Source organism: Microcaecilia unicolor, chromosome 1 (assembly GCF_901765095.1).
Source record: "Microcaecilia unicolor chromosome 1, aMicUni1.1, whole genome shotgun sequence".
Classification (NCBI taxonomy): domain Eukaryota; kingdom Metazoa; phylum Chordata; class Amphibia; order Gymnophiona; family Siphonopidae; genus Microcaecilia; species Microcaecilia unicolor.
The window spans coordinates 652,215,327-652,229,182 of NC_044031.1; the positions used below are offsets into that span (position 1 = coordinate 652,215,327).

The 13,856-nt window shown below is 42.8% G+C and overlaps 1 protein-coding gene across 1 annotated transcript in view; it reads left to right on the top strand.

Moving 5' to 3' along the window:
- Positions 1-11,421: 11,421 nt before the first annotated feature.
- The window catches only part of LOC115456763 (glutathione S-transferase P 1-like), a 57,487-nt gene continuing 55,052 nt past the window's right edge, over positions 11,422-13,856 (top strand). Inside the window, exons 1-2 of the mRNA XM_030186044.1 lie at positions 11,422-11,502; positions 12,719-12,754. Of these exons, the coding sequence (XP_030041904.1) occupies position 11,502; positions 12,719-12,754 (37 nt within the window). The 5' untranslated portion in view covers positions 11,422-11,501. The remainder of the gene's footprint in view (positions 11,503-12,718; positions 12,755-13,856) is intronic.

The following is a 13,856-nucleotide window of genomic DNA, read 5'->3' on the forward strand; positions in this document are numbered from 1 at the left end:
CAGGATAGTGAAAACTCCAGCACCAGGCCCCCCCTTAGAGGCTGGGGAGTAGCAGACACAGGGCTTCAAGGTCTCTGGTGTGGCTGGTGGGGGTCCCCAAGCCCTGCCAGTAGAAGCCTTCAGCGCTGTTCTGTGCCGCATTGCCTGCCCTGTGGCTGCTTTTCCCCTCACTTCACGTATGCTCAGCTTGGGGACCTCCGCCAGTCAAGGTGTGTGGAGTTGTGGCAGGGGCAGGGAGGTGGGGCAAAATGTACCCCCCCCCCCCCCACATTGAGCTCCGGCCTCCCCAATTTTTATAGTCTGGTTATGCGGTGGTTTGGAGGAGCGGCAGTGGTGGTTCTGGGGGAGCCAGCAGCAGTGTCAGCTCTGCCCCAGATCCGGCTCAGTCTCTCGGAGGCCCTGCATATACAGTATGTAGGTAATCTTGGGAACAGGGATGAGGGGGGTAGGGCTAGGATCAGCACTTATGAATTGCCATACCTGGTCAAACCAATGGTCCATCTAGCCCAGTATCCTGCTTCCAACAGTGGTCAATCCAGGTCACAATTACCTGGCAGAATCCCAAAGAGTAGCAAGATTCCATGCTACTAATCCAGAGGCACAAGCAGTGGCTTTCCCCATGTCTGTCTTAATGGCAGATTATGAATTTTTCCTCCAGGAACTTGTCCAAAAAATTTTTTAAACCCATATACACTAACTGCTATTACCACATCCTCTGACACTATTCATTGAGGGGTCCTTTCACCAAGCTGCAGGAAAAAAGGCTTTGCACTAGCAATGGGGGCCTTTTCTCCTATGTACCAGGGCCCTTTTTACTGCAGTGGGTAAAATATCCCCCAGACACACATGGCCAAGCAGTAAGAGAACTCTTACCGTGTGGCCATGCAACAGGGAGCCCTTACCGCCACCCACTGAGGTGGGTAAGTGAACCTTTATGTGTATACGTGCTAGCATTCTCGACATTTAGGGAGAACCATCAAAGCAGAGGATCGTGATGCACTATGTACAGGAGCACACAGGAAAAGAGTAGTGTAACCAGCAAGGCATTTCCATAAAGATGACAGCAAAATGATTAATTGAGAAAATAAAGCTTTTATTCTTCAAGAGACCCGACACAGGACTGCGTTTCAGCAAAAAAGCCTACCTCAGGGGTCTTAATAGTTTCCTGGATCTGTTCATTCTAAATGCTGGTTCTGATTAACTCTTTCTATTAGAGGCACATCTGGCTATGGTGCTGGAAAAGCACTGTTATCAAGCGTTCCTAGCTTAGATGCACCAGCAATCAAACCCGACAAATTCACTGTAATGCAGTTTAAGGGTAAACTGCTCCAAATGAATGGACTAGCTATCCTTCTGTACTTACCTGAATTGAGAGAACTACTTAAATGCAACCTGGTATTTCACCATTTTGTTGTTTTGAAATATTTTGTATTGAACAGTAAGCAGTTTATTAATTTGTACAGCGCTGCGCAACCCTAGTAGCGCTCTAGAAATGTTAAGTAGTAGTAGTAGGTAGACTTTTCTGCCGAAACACAGTGCTGTGTCGGGTCTCTTGAAGAATGAAAGCTTTATTTTCTCAATTAATTGTCCTGCTGTTATCCTTACGGAAGAGCCTTGCTGGTTATACTACTCCTTTCCTGTATCCTCGACATTTATCCATGCAAGAGACATGCAAGTGTGGGCACCTGGATTATGGAATTGTCCTTCACATGACTGAATCAGAAATTTGTTTACAATTATTTAATGCTGAACTGAGGGGCTTGCTGATTTTTTATAGGATAACTTTGGGAGCCAGCAAGGCTTGGTACTGTGACCTCAAGATAGAAAGATCTCTCACTCCCACCTTCTCCAACCCTAGAGCTACAATTATCACTTCTTTGTTGTTTCATAGAAAGGAGAAACAGTGGTGATATGATACAGATGTTCAAATATTTGAAAAGTATTAATCCGCAAACGAACCTTTTCCGGAGGTGCGAAGGCGGTAGAACGAGAGGACATGAAATGAGATTGAAGGGGGGCAGACTCAAGAAAAATGTCAGGAAGTATTTTTTCATGGAGAGAGTAGTGGATGCTTGGAATGCCCTCCCGCGGGAGGTGGTGGAAATGAAAACGGTAACAGAATTCAAACACACGTGGGATAAACATAAAGGAATCCTGTTCAGAAGGAATGGATCCTAAGGAGCTTAGCCGAGATTGGGTGGCAGAGCCGGTGGCGGGAGGTGGGGATAGTGCTGGGCAGACTTATACGGTCTGTGCCCTCAAGAGGACAGGTATAAATCAAAGTAGGGTGTACACAAAAAGTAGCACATATGAGTTTATCTTGTTGGGCAGACTGGATGGACCATGCAGGTCTTTTTCTGCCGTCATTTACTATGTTACTATGTTACCTTCCACTGGGACAGATTAGTAGTGCAGAACCTCCAAAATCTGGGACAGAAAGCAAGACAATACACTGTTTGATATCTGAAGATATAAATTTTAGTTTACTTTAATGTAACTTATTACATCAAGCATCTAATGATATTCTTTAACCAGTAACCTGATCGGGAAATTACAGGACAAACACAGCTAAACTCATGGCATTATTTGTACATAAAGATCTTTATCATGTAAACTCAGGGCACTATTTGTACATAGAGATCTTTATCAGCAAAGCCTTTAAAATAAAAACTGTTTAAAACAAAGATACAGTCTGAAATTTATTGCAGGTCACTAGCTGTTGTTTGGATTGTTTGTTTCTGTATGTTCCATTTTGATTTTAATGACTTGTCTTTGATTAATAAATTATTTAAAAAAATAAGTTTCTTGTATGTATGTTACTGGTACAATACATATCAACTCTTGCTAGAGCAAAATGCCACTGCAGGAGCTGTGAACTTCCCCGCAGTCTGTACTCTGCACCATTCCTTACTGTCACTCCTCCTGAGAGAGGCTGGAAATATAGGAGCTGTGAACTTACCCACAGTCAGCACTCCGCATCATGCCTTACTGCAACTCCTACAGCTCCTCACGGGAGAGGACAGGAATACGGGAGCTGTGAACTTCCCAGTCCTTACTGTAGCGATTTTCAACCTGTGTGCCGCAGCGCATTGGTATGCCGTGGATGGTCTGCAGGTGTGCCGTGGGACTCTCAGTGGCTGTGTTGGCTGGTAGGAATCCCCAAATCCCACCAGCTGAAGATGTCACTGAAGGCATCAGAAGCTCCTAAGAGCAGCTCAGCTCGGCAGTCAGCAGCTGCTTCCTGAGCTACCAGTGCCGGTACTGTGCGCATGCTCAGTTTTCGCCTATGTGCAGAGTACCAGTGTTGGGGACATCCAAAAATTGTTTTTCTTGTCTGGGTCAGAGTAAATGAAGTGCCAATCAAAGCTATTGTTGAAGCCTCTTTCTGGATTTTTCTTCCTTTTTTTCTCAATTCTTAGGAGTTCTTAAATTTTTATCCTGCCTTTATGAAACAATATTATAGACTAGTGTTTTTTTAAAGTTAAGTGTGGGGGAGAGCAACTCGAGGGGGCGGGGCAGGCAGGCCAAAAAGGGGGTGAAGAGGACATATATCCTTAAAAAAAACTCATGGTGTGCCCTGACCATTTTAGCACCTTGTCAGTGTGCCATGAGATGAAAAAAGTTGAAAATCTCTGCCTTGGTGCAGCTCCTCTTGGGAGAGGACAGGACTGCAGGAGTTGTGAACTTCCCCATAGTCAACACTCTCAACGTTGCTCAGTGCAACTCTTAGGAGAGGCTGGGAAAGTAGTAGATATGAGCTTCCCCACAGTTAGAACTCTGCACCATTCCTTTGTGCAACTCATCCCGGGAGAGGCCAGCACTGCAGGTGCTGTGACATCCACTGAAACCAGTGCTTCTGCTCCATTTTGTACAACATATACTATTAAGAGAGGTTGGACTGGAGCACCTTAGAGCAGGGCCCATGGTTTGGTAAAACCTAGAACTTCCTCCTTATTTCTATATAAAAAATCAAAGCTTGAATAAACCCAGATAACACTTACTAATTTATAATTACAACCAAACGAATCAGAGACCTGTTCAGAAGAGCATACCCCACCGACCCAACATAAAAATACCTGGACACTTGCGACACAATGTAACCAAAGACCGTAACAAATATTACCTGTCTCTTCTTCCCCCTTTTCCTCTCTAAGTTCCCCCCAACTGTACCTACCTTACATGTATCTCATTCTACCACAATATCACTTTGTATTCATTCATACCATGTATTTGTTCAGACAATAATCGGCTAACGCCGTTAACGGTTATATGTAAGCCACATTGAGCCTGCAAAAGGTGGGGAAAATGTGGGATATAAATGTAACAAATAATAATAATAAATAAAACAAATTTGGGAGGGGAGAAGGAAGAAGCATGTTTAACTTTATCAATCATGCTGAAACTTTTTGACAAGCATCCAAAGAAGCCTATCCCAGCCTCACTCCTTCTAACCCCCATGGCTGATGATGTGAGCAGCTTAGTGTAACCCTAAGGGGTTAAAATAATCTTACCTGGGATCCTTCAGAGAGAGAGAAAAAAAGGGTTCTATAGTGACATCACTATGGGACAACAACTGAGCAAGCTGAGACCTGGTCGCCTTGGCAACGGCTTGCTGGTCAGTTGAGAGTTGAGCAGAAGCAGCTGAATTGAGAATATGTATTTTTGAGTGTGAGAGTGGTGAGAAGGTGGTAAAAAGGGGTTTGAAAGAATTCTGAAAAGGATTTTTGTACTAATTAGGGAAGAAAGATTTTGGGAATGGTGGCATGAATGAGTTCAGGTAAAAAGGGGAAGAGTGTTGGTGGATTTGATCACTATGACTGCCTGGGAAAGTGAAGCTTGAGTAAAGCTAATTTCAATGAAGTCAGTAAACGTTTGGGAAGTGAGTCAGGCTGAGTGTACTGAACAAAAGTTTGTGTATCCAGTGTGATTGGATGAAAGATCCTAGGAGCAGGGCTAGGTAAAGTTCTGTATCCCTGATTAGTAAAAGTGCTGAGTGCATTCAGAAGGTATTTGTGAATTCTAGGAATAGTGATAGAAACAAAAACAAACTGATACTATTTATGATATGAAATCAAAAGTTAATTTTGTTATAGTATCAGAAAGCATTTAAAGATTTTGAGTGCTAAGGGGGGGGGGGGATGGATTGTGAGTTTGTATGTTGGAATGATAACTGCAATACTGACAGAGTACTGTAATGGAAGCAAGTACTATTGCTTGTTCATGTGCCCTTTAGGTTAGGGAAGTGAAAGTTGACGCATAGGCCTGGAAGTTTAGAAAACTATGGTTAATTTTATTTTTATTAGTGAGTTGGACCACAGTATTGTGTTCCATTAATGACACTTATTTAGAACTTATGAACAGGCAGGAAGACAGGGTTTTCCTTCCTCATTTATTTTAAGTAAGAGAAGTGTAGGAAGAAGAAACAAGATTCCTGAGGAGACGTCGCCAGCATCAAAGAAGAAAAAATAAAATATATCAACCTTGGGCCCCCACGCTAGAAGTAAAGCTGCAAATCTGGTCGTGAGAAGAAAAGAAAACTTTCAACCTCAGCTAAGAAAAAAATATATATAATAAATAAACTGGAGAACTTACCTGAATTCCTTTGGTGTGAGTTTTCCAAAGGAATTCTGTGAAACAAAAATATAAATGCCAAGAATCCACTTTTTGTTAGATTCTGAAGTTTTATGAGATTAGAGATAGAATTCATATGTTTTTTTAGTATTGAGTGTTAATACTTATCTGAAGGCAGTAATTTGCCTGTGGTTCTATTTAAAACAAACGTATTCAAGTTTACATTTTTTTCTTATTAGTCAATTCATGTTTCTGTTATTTTAGAATTTTTCCTACTCTATTTTAGAAATAGAAGTATGGGGTTAGTGTACTAACTGTGTATCTTTTTTCCCGTTTTGGTTTAAACTCATCTGAGGTAATTTATCGGGTATAGTAGGGTGAGTTTAAACTACTGAGAGTGAGGTCACATTAGCAAGAAACTAAAATCAAAAGCAGTCTTACATCTTTTTCTCTCTTACATCAGAGAGGCAAGGTGGCAAAAAAGATGAAGGCTCCAGAAAGGCACATGGCTGACATTCAGAAGGTATAAAAACTATGGAAATCATTCAAATATCAAGATAGAGTTTTGAGAGAGAGTGAAACAGACATACAGACAGCACTGTTTGTGCTTCAGTGTCAGAAAAAAGTGAGATTTAAAAATTTCTCACCCTCTGTGGCTGGATTTACCTCTGAACTTGATTGGAGGGCTTTTTGTCTATCCTTACCTTTGTCTTTTTTTGCTTGTTTCCAAAGCCAGAAAGACTGCATAGTACATAGTCAAAACAGAGAGCAAAGGATAGGGGCAAGATGGCCGCTGAGCTGAGTTGTTAGCAGGCAGCATTTGTACAGCTCTCTGAAAAACCTTGCTTACCGAGATGCCGAAGAGACGGGGTAGACCAGTCTCCAATGCCCCACAACGGCAGACTCCTTCTTCACAAGATATTCGGACTTTATTCCAGACCGCTGTAACTCCATCCACAACAGTATTAAGTATGTCGGAAGGCAGCCCGCTAATACGCTCCAGTGCGAATGGAGGCCTGGAAGCGTCTCCTGGGCTAGAGCTGACGCTCAGCCCCGACACAAGGGAACTGCCCCCTCAGCCAGTGAGCTGCAGCACACCAACAAAGGCGTCTCCGAACATGCTTCTCAAGAGCGGTGCAAGTGAACGGATTCGGGAGGAGTTAGATCTGCCTGTTGGTAAGCTGGAAGCCTTGATGGGAACGCCGACACCAGTTACAGCTACGGTGGGAGACACTGCTATCTTGAACCAGGAGATAACAACGGAGAAAGAGGTATCACCCGTACAATTTTCTTTTGATATGAATAAACCAGCTGAAGTGACCCTAGACTCTCTCTGGACCCTAATAGTGGGCCTAGGGAAATCGCTGTCCCCACAGATACAGAAATTTAATCAAGAAATGATGATACAAGAACAAAACATTAAAAACTATGGATTTAAGAGTAGAAACATTAGAGCAATTAGATGTTAAAATGGAACTGGAAATGAAAAAAATGCAAACTCAACAGGAAATTATGATAAAGGATTTGGTTTCATTAAGAAGAAAAACTGAAACCCTTGAGAACTCTGCTAGAAGTAATAACCTCCGCTTCTTAAATTTTCCTAAGCAGCTTACTAAATCTCCCAGGGAAATGTTGAAAAAATATCTTATTGAGATTTTTGGTGTAAAGGAAGAAATTATTCCTCCTTTCACCGAGGTCTATTACTTGCCATCTTTAGACTAGGGTGACCAGAAAACACAAGAATGAGAACAAGCCTTGAATATATCTGAATTACTTGAATCATCAGACTTTGAACCTGTTACTTCAACAACACTAATAGCAACAGTGGCACTGGCACCAGATAAGTCTTGGTTAATGTCTATGTACTTTAAAAACAAAGATAAAATGTTTCTTGGTCAAAAAATACAAATATTTCCTGATATTTTTAGAGAAACGCAAAAGCGCCAGAAGCAATTTCTTTTGATGAAACCTGTGGTCATTCAGTTGGGAGCTACACTTTACCTGAGATATCCATGTAAATATGTGGTGAGATACCAATCGAATAAATATGTCTTTTTTGACCCGGCTCAGTTAACAGTGTTTCTAACATCTAGGCAAAATAGGGGAGCTTAAATTGTTATTCTCCCTTTAATTTAGGTAAATAATACTGAGCAATGTTAACCTGTTAATTCTCTTTCAGCCTAATCTTTGATAATCGTTGTAATGAACATATATTCCATTTCTTAACATCTTGCACCAAATATATGGACTTGAGCAAGAAATTTCAGATTTTGTTTCCTTTATATTGTACTAGTAAAAAAGGCTCGTTTCTTAACGCAATGAAACGGGCGCTAGCAATGTAATGAGTTCCTGCCATTAATGTTTCCACGGTTGTATTCTGAATATAATTGTTGTTTACATGTGTAAGATTTCTTTATATACAATATTTTTTGTGTAAACTGTGCTACAATGTGGTTAAAGTTTTCCTTGTTCAGGCCCTTCAATCAGTTTAACAATCACATCAGAAGAGCTCCTTACTCGTGAGAATACAACATATAGTTGCCCATGTGAGAGACTGAGAGTGACAGTGTGTTTTACAGACAGTGTAAGAGAGAGATACACAGAGTGATTGAGAGAGTGTATGTGTGTGATGTCTGTGTGTGTGTGATGTGTGTGTGACTAAAGTAATTAAATGTTTGTCTTCCCTTCCATTCTGTGCACTTGCCTCCACTGATGTTCGTACCTCCCTGTATATGATTGTTTGTTAGAGATTCAATCCACTCCACTTCCCTCCTCCAAGTTCTGTTCTGTCTGATTGGTTCTTCGTTCCTGTGATGTCACGTTTGTTTGCTTGGCAACTATGCAGCATTCCGTTTCCTCGATGTGAGGGCGGAGACAGTGAGAGCCAATGAAATGCTGAACTACAGACTTACGAACCCTACACTGTCACAGTGTCACGGACAGTGTTGCCAGGTGGGCGGTTTTACCGCCCAATTGGGCGGTTTTCCGCGACCCGCCGCGGGTAATTTTTGCCCGCGGCGGGTTGCGTTTTTTTGGGCTTGTTTTGTGTCTTTTGGGCGGTTTTTTGAGCGTTTTTTTTGGCCGCGGGGGGCGGGGTTAGTGACGTTTTGGGCGGGGTTAGTGATGTTTTGGGTGGGGCCGATGACGGGGGAGGCGGGGCCGATGACGGCAGGGGCGGGGTTGATGACGCGGGGATGGGGGTGTCAGGGGCGGGGTTTGAGTTTGGGTGGGTTTTGGGCTGGATTTGGGCTCGTTTGGGTGGGAAAAAAATTTTCCACCTGGCAACCCTGGTCACGGAGTCAGCTTCAGAATGTTGGAGGTGCTTTTTATTATATAGGATTCTTGTTAAGCTAAATAGGAAATGTATTGCTTTCCAAACAAGTTTTGCTTGATTATAATTGTAAAACCGTTATAAATAAATAATAAAATTTAAAAAAAGAGAGAGCAAAGGAACCAAACAACAGAGAGAGGATAGAAAGGCAGATATAGACAGACAGTTATCTGCTACTAGTACTTATTTCTGAAGTGCCACTAGGCTTAAACAGTGCTATACAGACACAAACAACAGCCTATTCATAGTAGTTGTAAAACATTACTAATTGTTCCAGGACAAAAAGTATTGCACATTCATTCTCATATTCAGGCACACACCTAAGTTCTTCATCTTCACTCTCTCCCTCCCCCTTTATCCTTACATGCAGGCACACAGCCCAGTTTATATCATTCATCACCATGTTTCTGTACACACACATACACACCCTCATTCATCCCAATATCTGCCTAAATTCTAATTTCTTTATTCCATTCAGTGGCTTCCATAGGATTTCTTACCCAAAGAGTGGTCAGAGAGAGTGCAAATACCAAAGACCATGACTCGTTAACCTCTCACACACAGGCCGGCACAAGGATATTAGATGCCTTAGGCCTAGACAAACTTTCAGCCTTATGCCCTGTCATGAAACGCTTAACCACTAGCATGGGGCTACCCCACAGCCACTTAGAGGGTCTATCCCCAGCACAGCTCAGGTTTGCTTACGCCTGCCGCTTGTGCTCTACACTAGTACCTACCTCCCACTGACTGGGTCCCAACTGCCTCTGGGTGAGTCTCCCACTCTCAAGGTATTCCCCAGTGATTTCTAGGTTAATGGGGCCACACTCCCAGTGGTCCCACAGTTCCTGGAAAGCACTCACAGACCCAACACATTAACCACCAGGATTCTTAGTCAGTCCAGACAGGCAGAGGCAATAAACTAAAAATGTTTATTGTCATGAAAAACATTGAACAGTGAACCATAAAAACCAGATGAAACAAAAACAGCACATAATAACAGGTAACTGAATATGGATCAATTGTAAAACTATCTAACATTTCTTCACTACCTAAATAGTGCCTGGGAAGTACAGGAAATACAACTGCTTACAGGGTCTCAGTAAAGAGGTCTTTCTCTCTCTACTTCCAAACTGAGACTGGAGAAACATCCAGTATTTCCTAGATGAGTTTGAGCTCCTGGGCCTATCAGAGCCCAAAACAACAAGTTTTAAAAATAGCTGGCCACATCACTGCAGGTTACCTCTTATTTGTGTTAACCAAAGCGGGAACAGTCATTTCTCTGTAACAGCTTTAAACATAAACATGCACCACCTGCTAACCAAGTTAGAGAAATACAGTTCAAGAAATAATCAGAACAGTTTACAGGCTTAAAATCCACTGTTTTGATACTCCCCCCCCCCCCCCCCCCACAAACACACACACACACTTCAATTACTTGCAATGCCCCTAGTTCCCTTCTAGATTTGGAAACATAACCCCTAGTGATAATAACATAAAACTACTATTAGAGACCCATTTTGGAAACAGCAACAGCAAGGCAGGACCAACTGGGGATTGTTCCTGCCCTAAGACCACTAGACCCTCAGGGAAAATACTGGTAGGCTCACGAAAATGAAGGAGGACCCTTGGGGGTGGAAGAGGGTGTTTTATAAGGTAGATGTGATTGGGGAAGTGGGGGAAGGGGGAATGGCACCAGCCCTTTAGGCTCCAGCTCAGGAGCATTGTTCTTGATGGCCATTTCTCTCAATTGAGGAGGCTGAATAGTGAAGTCCCACAGAGATCTGTACTGGGACTGGTGCTATTTAACATACATATAACTGACCTGGAAATTGGAATACATGAGATGATTAGATTTACAAATGACACAAAACTATTCAAGGTTGTCAAAACACTTGTGGATTGTGAAAAATTGCAGGAAGATGTTAGGAAACTGGAAGACTGGGCATCCAAATGACAGATGAAATTAATGTAGACAAATGCAAAGTGTTGCACATTAGGAAGAATAATCCGAATCATAGTTACCTGATGCTGGGGTTCGCTAGGGTTATTTTACCCATAATACAACTTGTGGTGGTTATCTGGTGCACACTGCAGGTCGCATTCTGTTTTTTTACATAGTAATGAGCTGCTTTACATGCATTTTTGCATCTCCTTTCTATATAACCCAGGGTGATCTACATATCACTGTGGTTGGGCATGAGAAGTTGCAATAGAGACCTTTAAGACGCATTAAGGGGCAAGCTGCCATTCTAGGTGACACCTTTGCCTTAAATGCCATCGGTAACTAGAGAATTCTGGGAGAAAAGGGCATGTTGCTACTCCTGCCTGATTCTCTGTCTCTCACTGTATCTCTGTTTAAGTCTCTGCTTCTTTCTTTCCTCTTATGACTCCAAGCCCTCTGGCTCTAAGCCACATAAACCTGCTGAAAAGAATCCTTTTTCACTCCCATGGGCCTTGCCTTGAGTGTTGCCCTGAGCTCACGGTGACTTAGCAGAAATGCAGGTAGATAAAGCCTCAGGTCAGAGTGGGAGGGCAGACAGCAGCTGAGGCAGAGTGTGAGACATTAACGTTACGCTGAGACTCCCCTTCATCAGTAAGCAGTAAGTGCCAACACTGTGTATGCCATGTTCCAATTTCAGAGCTGTTCTAGGCTGCTTATGCATGCATACATGTGTGTGTGCGTGTATATGTGTATGTGTGTGTTAGTGTGTGTGTATACATATGTATGGGCTTTGTATGTGTATGTGTGTGTGTATATAGCCCTCGAGAGTGGGGATGATCTGGTGTCTCATTAGCTGGTGACCCTGTGCATTACTTTCAAGGTATTAACTCTTACATTTAAAGCCCTTAGAATAGGTTTACCAGAATATCTCTCAGTTCTTACTATTCTTTATTCCCCAAGCAGGGTGTAATGTTCACTCAATGATTTTTGACTGGTGCTTCCTGGACCTAAAAATGTGCAATTTGAAGTAACCAGACCTACCACATTTTATTTTTTGGCCCCCTTTAGCTGGAACAACCTGCCTCTCCCCATCCATTGCAAATCTGCTTTTTAAAAGTTTTAAAAATCAGCTAAAACATGTTTGTTCCACCAAGCCATTAATAAAGGGTGGGTAAGGAGTCTCCTCAGTGGTTAACGATAAGCGTTTGTTGTCTTTTGTTTTAAACTGGTGTTAATGTCTATGAATGTTTTTTGCTTTTAGTATGGTTTAGTTTGATTGTTTTTCTTTCCTCTATTACCAGATGGAGTTCCTTTCTGTTCTTTTTTATTTTAGCCTGTAAACCACTCAGTTATGCTAGTCAGCTTGAGCGGTACAGAAATTTAAAAAAAAAACCTACAAACTATAAACTGTGTGTGTGTCTGTTGCTGCAGCCCCTATTCATACACATTGCCTGTGTCGTGAAAATCAAATGTCAAAAACCCAGCAGTTACTCTTGCGGTTAGTGCTGGATTACCCGATCGGCACAGTGGACACATTACTAAGACTTGTATTTACATGATTTTTTTTGTCATGTTTGTAATTGCAATAATAAAAAGTCCATTTTCAGTTTTATATGAGGAAAGGCTCCAAAATTATTGGAGCCTGGGAGCCTCAGAAGTCTTTATCTGCCATTCTTTGTAATATGGTCCTCACCATGCTTTCTGTACAATGTAACACTGCACTGAGGCAATGTGGAGAGAAATGTACCCGTGTTTTATTCAAATGATATAAAAGAAAATTCACCTTTCTGTTGCTTTGTTTTATTCCCCCCCCCCCCCCCCCCCCCCCCCAAGTTTTTCCACTTTGTAATTTGTATGCTTCTATGTTTTTGCAGTGCCTGGCTACGTTATAACATATTTTCCTGTGCGAGGTAAGTCTGGAAGTCGTTTTCTTTCCCTCAGGAACTGTAAGGAAAAGAGGCTTAAGCATCAGGTACACAGGCACACAGATGCGCACAAAGCCAAATAGGATGCAACATCTACACAAAGCCACATAGAGGGTACTTACAACCATGTAGGCCCATACAAAACCTTGTAAGGAATATACAAAGCCATGCAGGTACACTCATAGCCCTGCAGGGGGCACACATCCTTGAGGTGCTTTTACCTTCTCCAAAGATTCCTAAATATGTGGGTTCTACAGGACCATATAGGAAGCACATAAAGAGGGGCATAATCGAATGCGAACGCCCATCTCCATGGGCATCTATATCCGAGAACGGATACGTGAAGGGGCGGGACAGACCGTATTTTCGAAAAAGATGGGCGTCCATCTTTTTTTTGATAATACGGTTTGTGCCGGGCAAATGCATCGGATTTGTGCGGATTTGAGCTGGGCAGTTTTGTTTTTCAGCGATAATGGAAACCGAAGGCGCCCAGCTCAAAAACCAACAAATCCAAGGCATTTGGTCATGGGAGGGGCCAGGATTCATAGTGCACTGGTCCCCCTCACATGCCAGGACACCAACCGGGCACCCTAGGGGGCACTTGTAACAATTAAAAAAAAAGTAAAATACCTCCCAAGTCCATAGCTCCCTTCCCTTGGGTGCTGAGCCCCCCAAATCCCCCCCAAAACCCATTGCCCACACCAGTACCATAGCACTTATGGCTGAAGGGGGGCACCTAGATGTGGGTACAGTGGGTTTTGGGGGCAGTTTGGAGCGCTCCCATTTACCACCACAAGTGTAACAGGTGGGGGGGGGATGGGCCTGGGTCCACCTGGCTGACGTCCACTGCACCCACTAACAACTGCTCCAGGGACCTGTATACTGCTGTGATGGAGCTGGGCATGGCATTTGAGGCTGGCATACAGAATGGAAAAAAAAGTTGTTAAAGTTGGGTTTTTTTGGTGGGAGGGGGTTAGTGACTACTGGGGGAGTCAGGGGTGGTCATCCCTGATTCCCTCCGGTGGTCATCTGGTCATTTAGAGCACTTTTTTGGGACTTGTTCGTGAAAAAAAAGGGTCCAAAAATG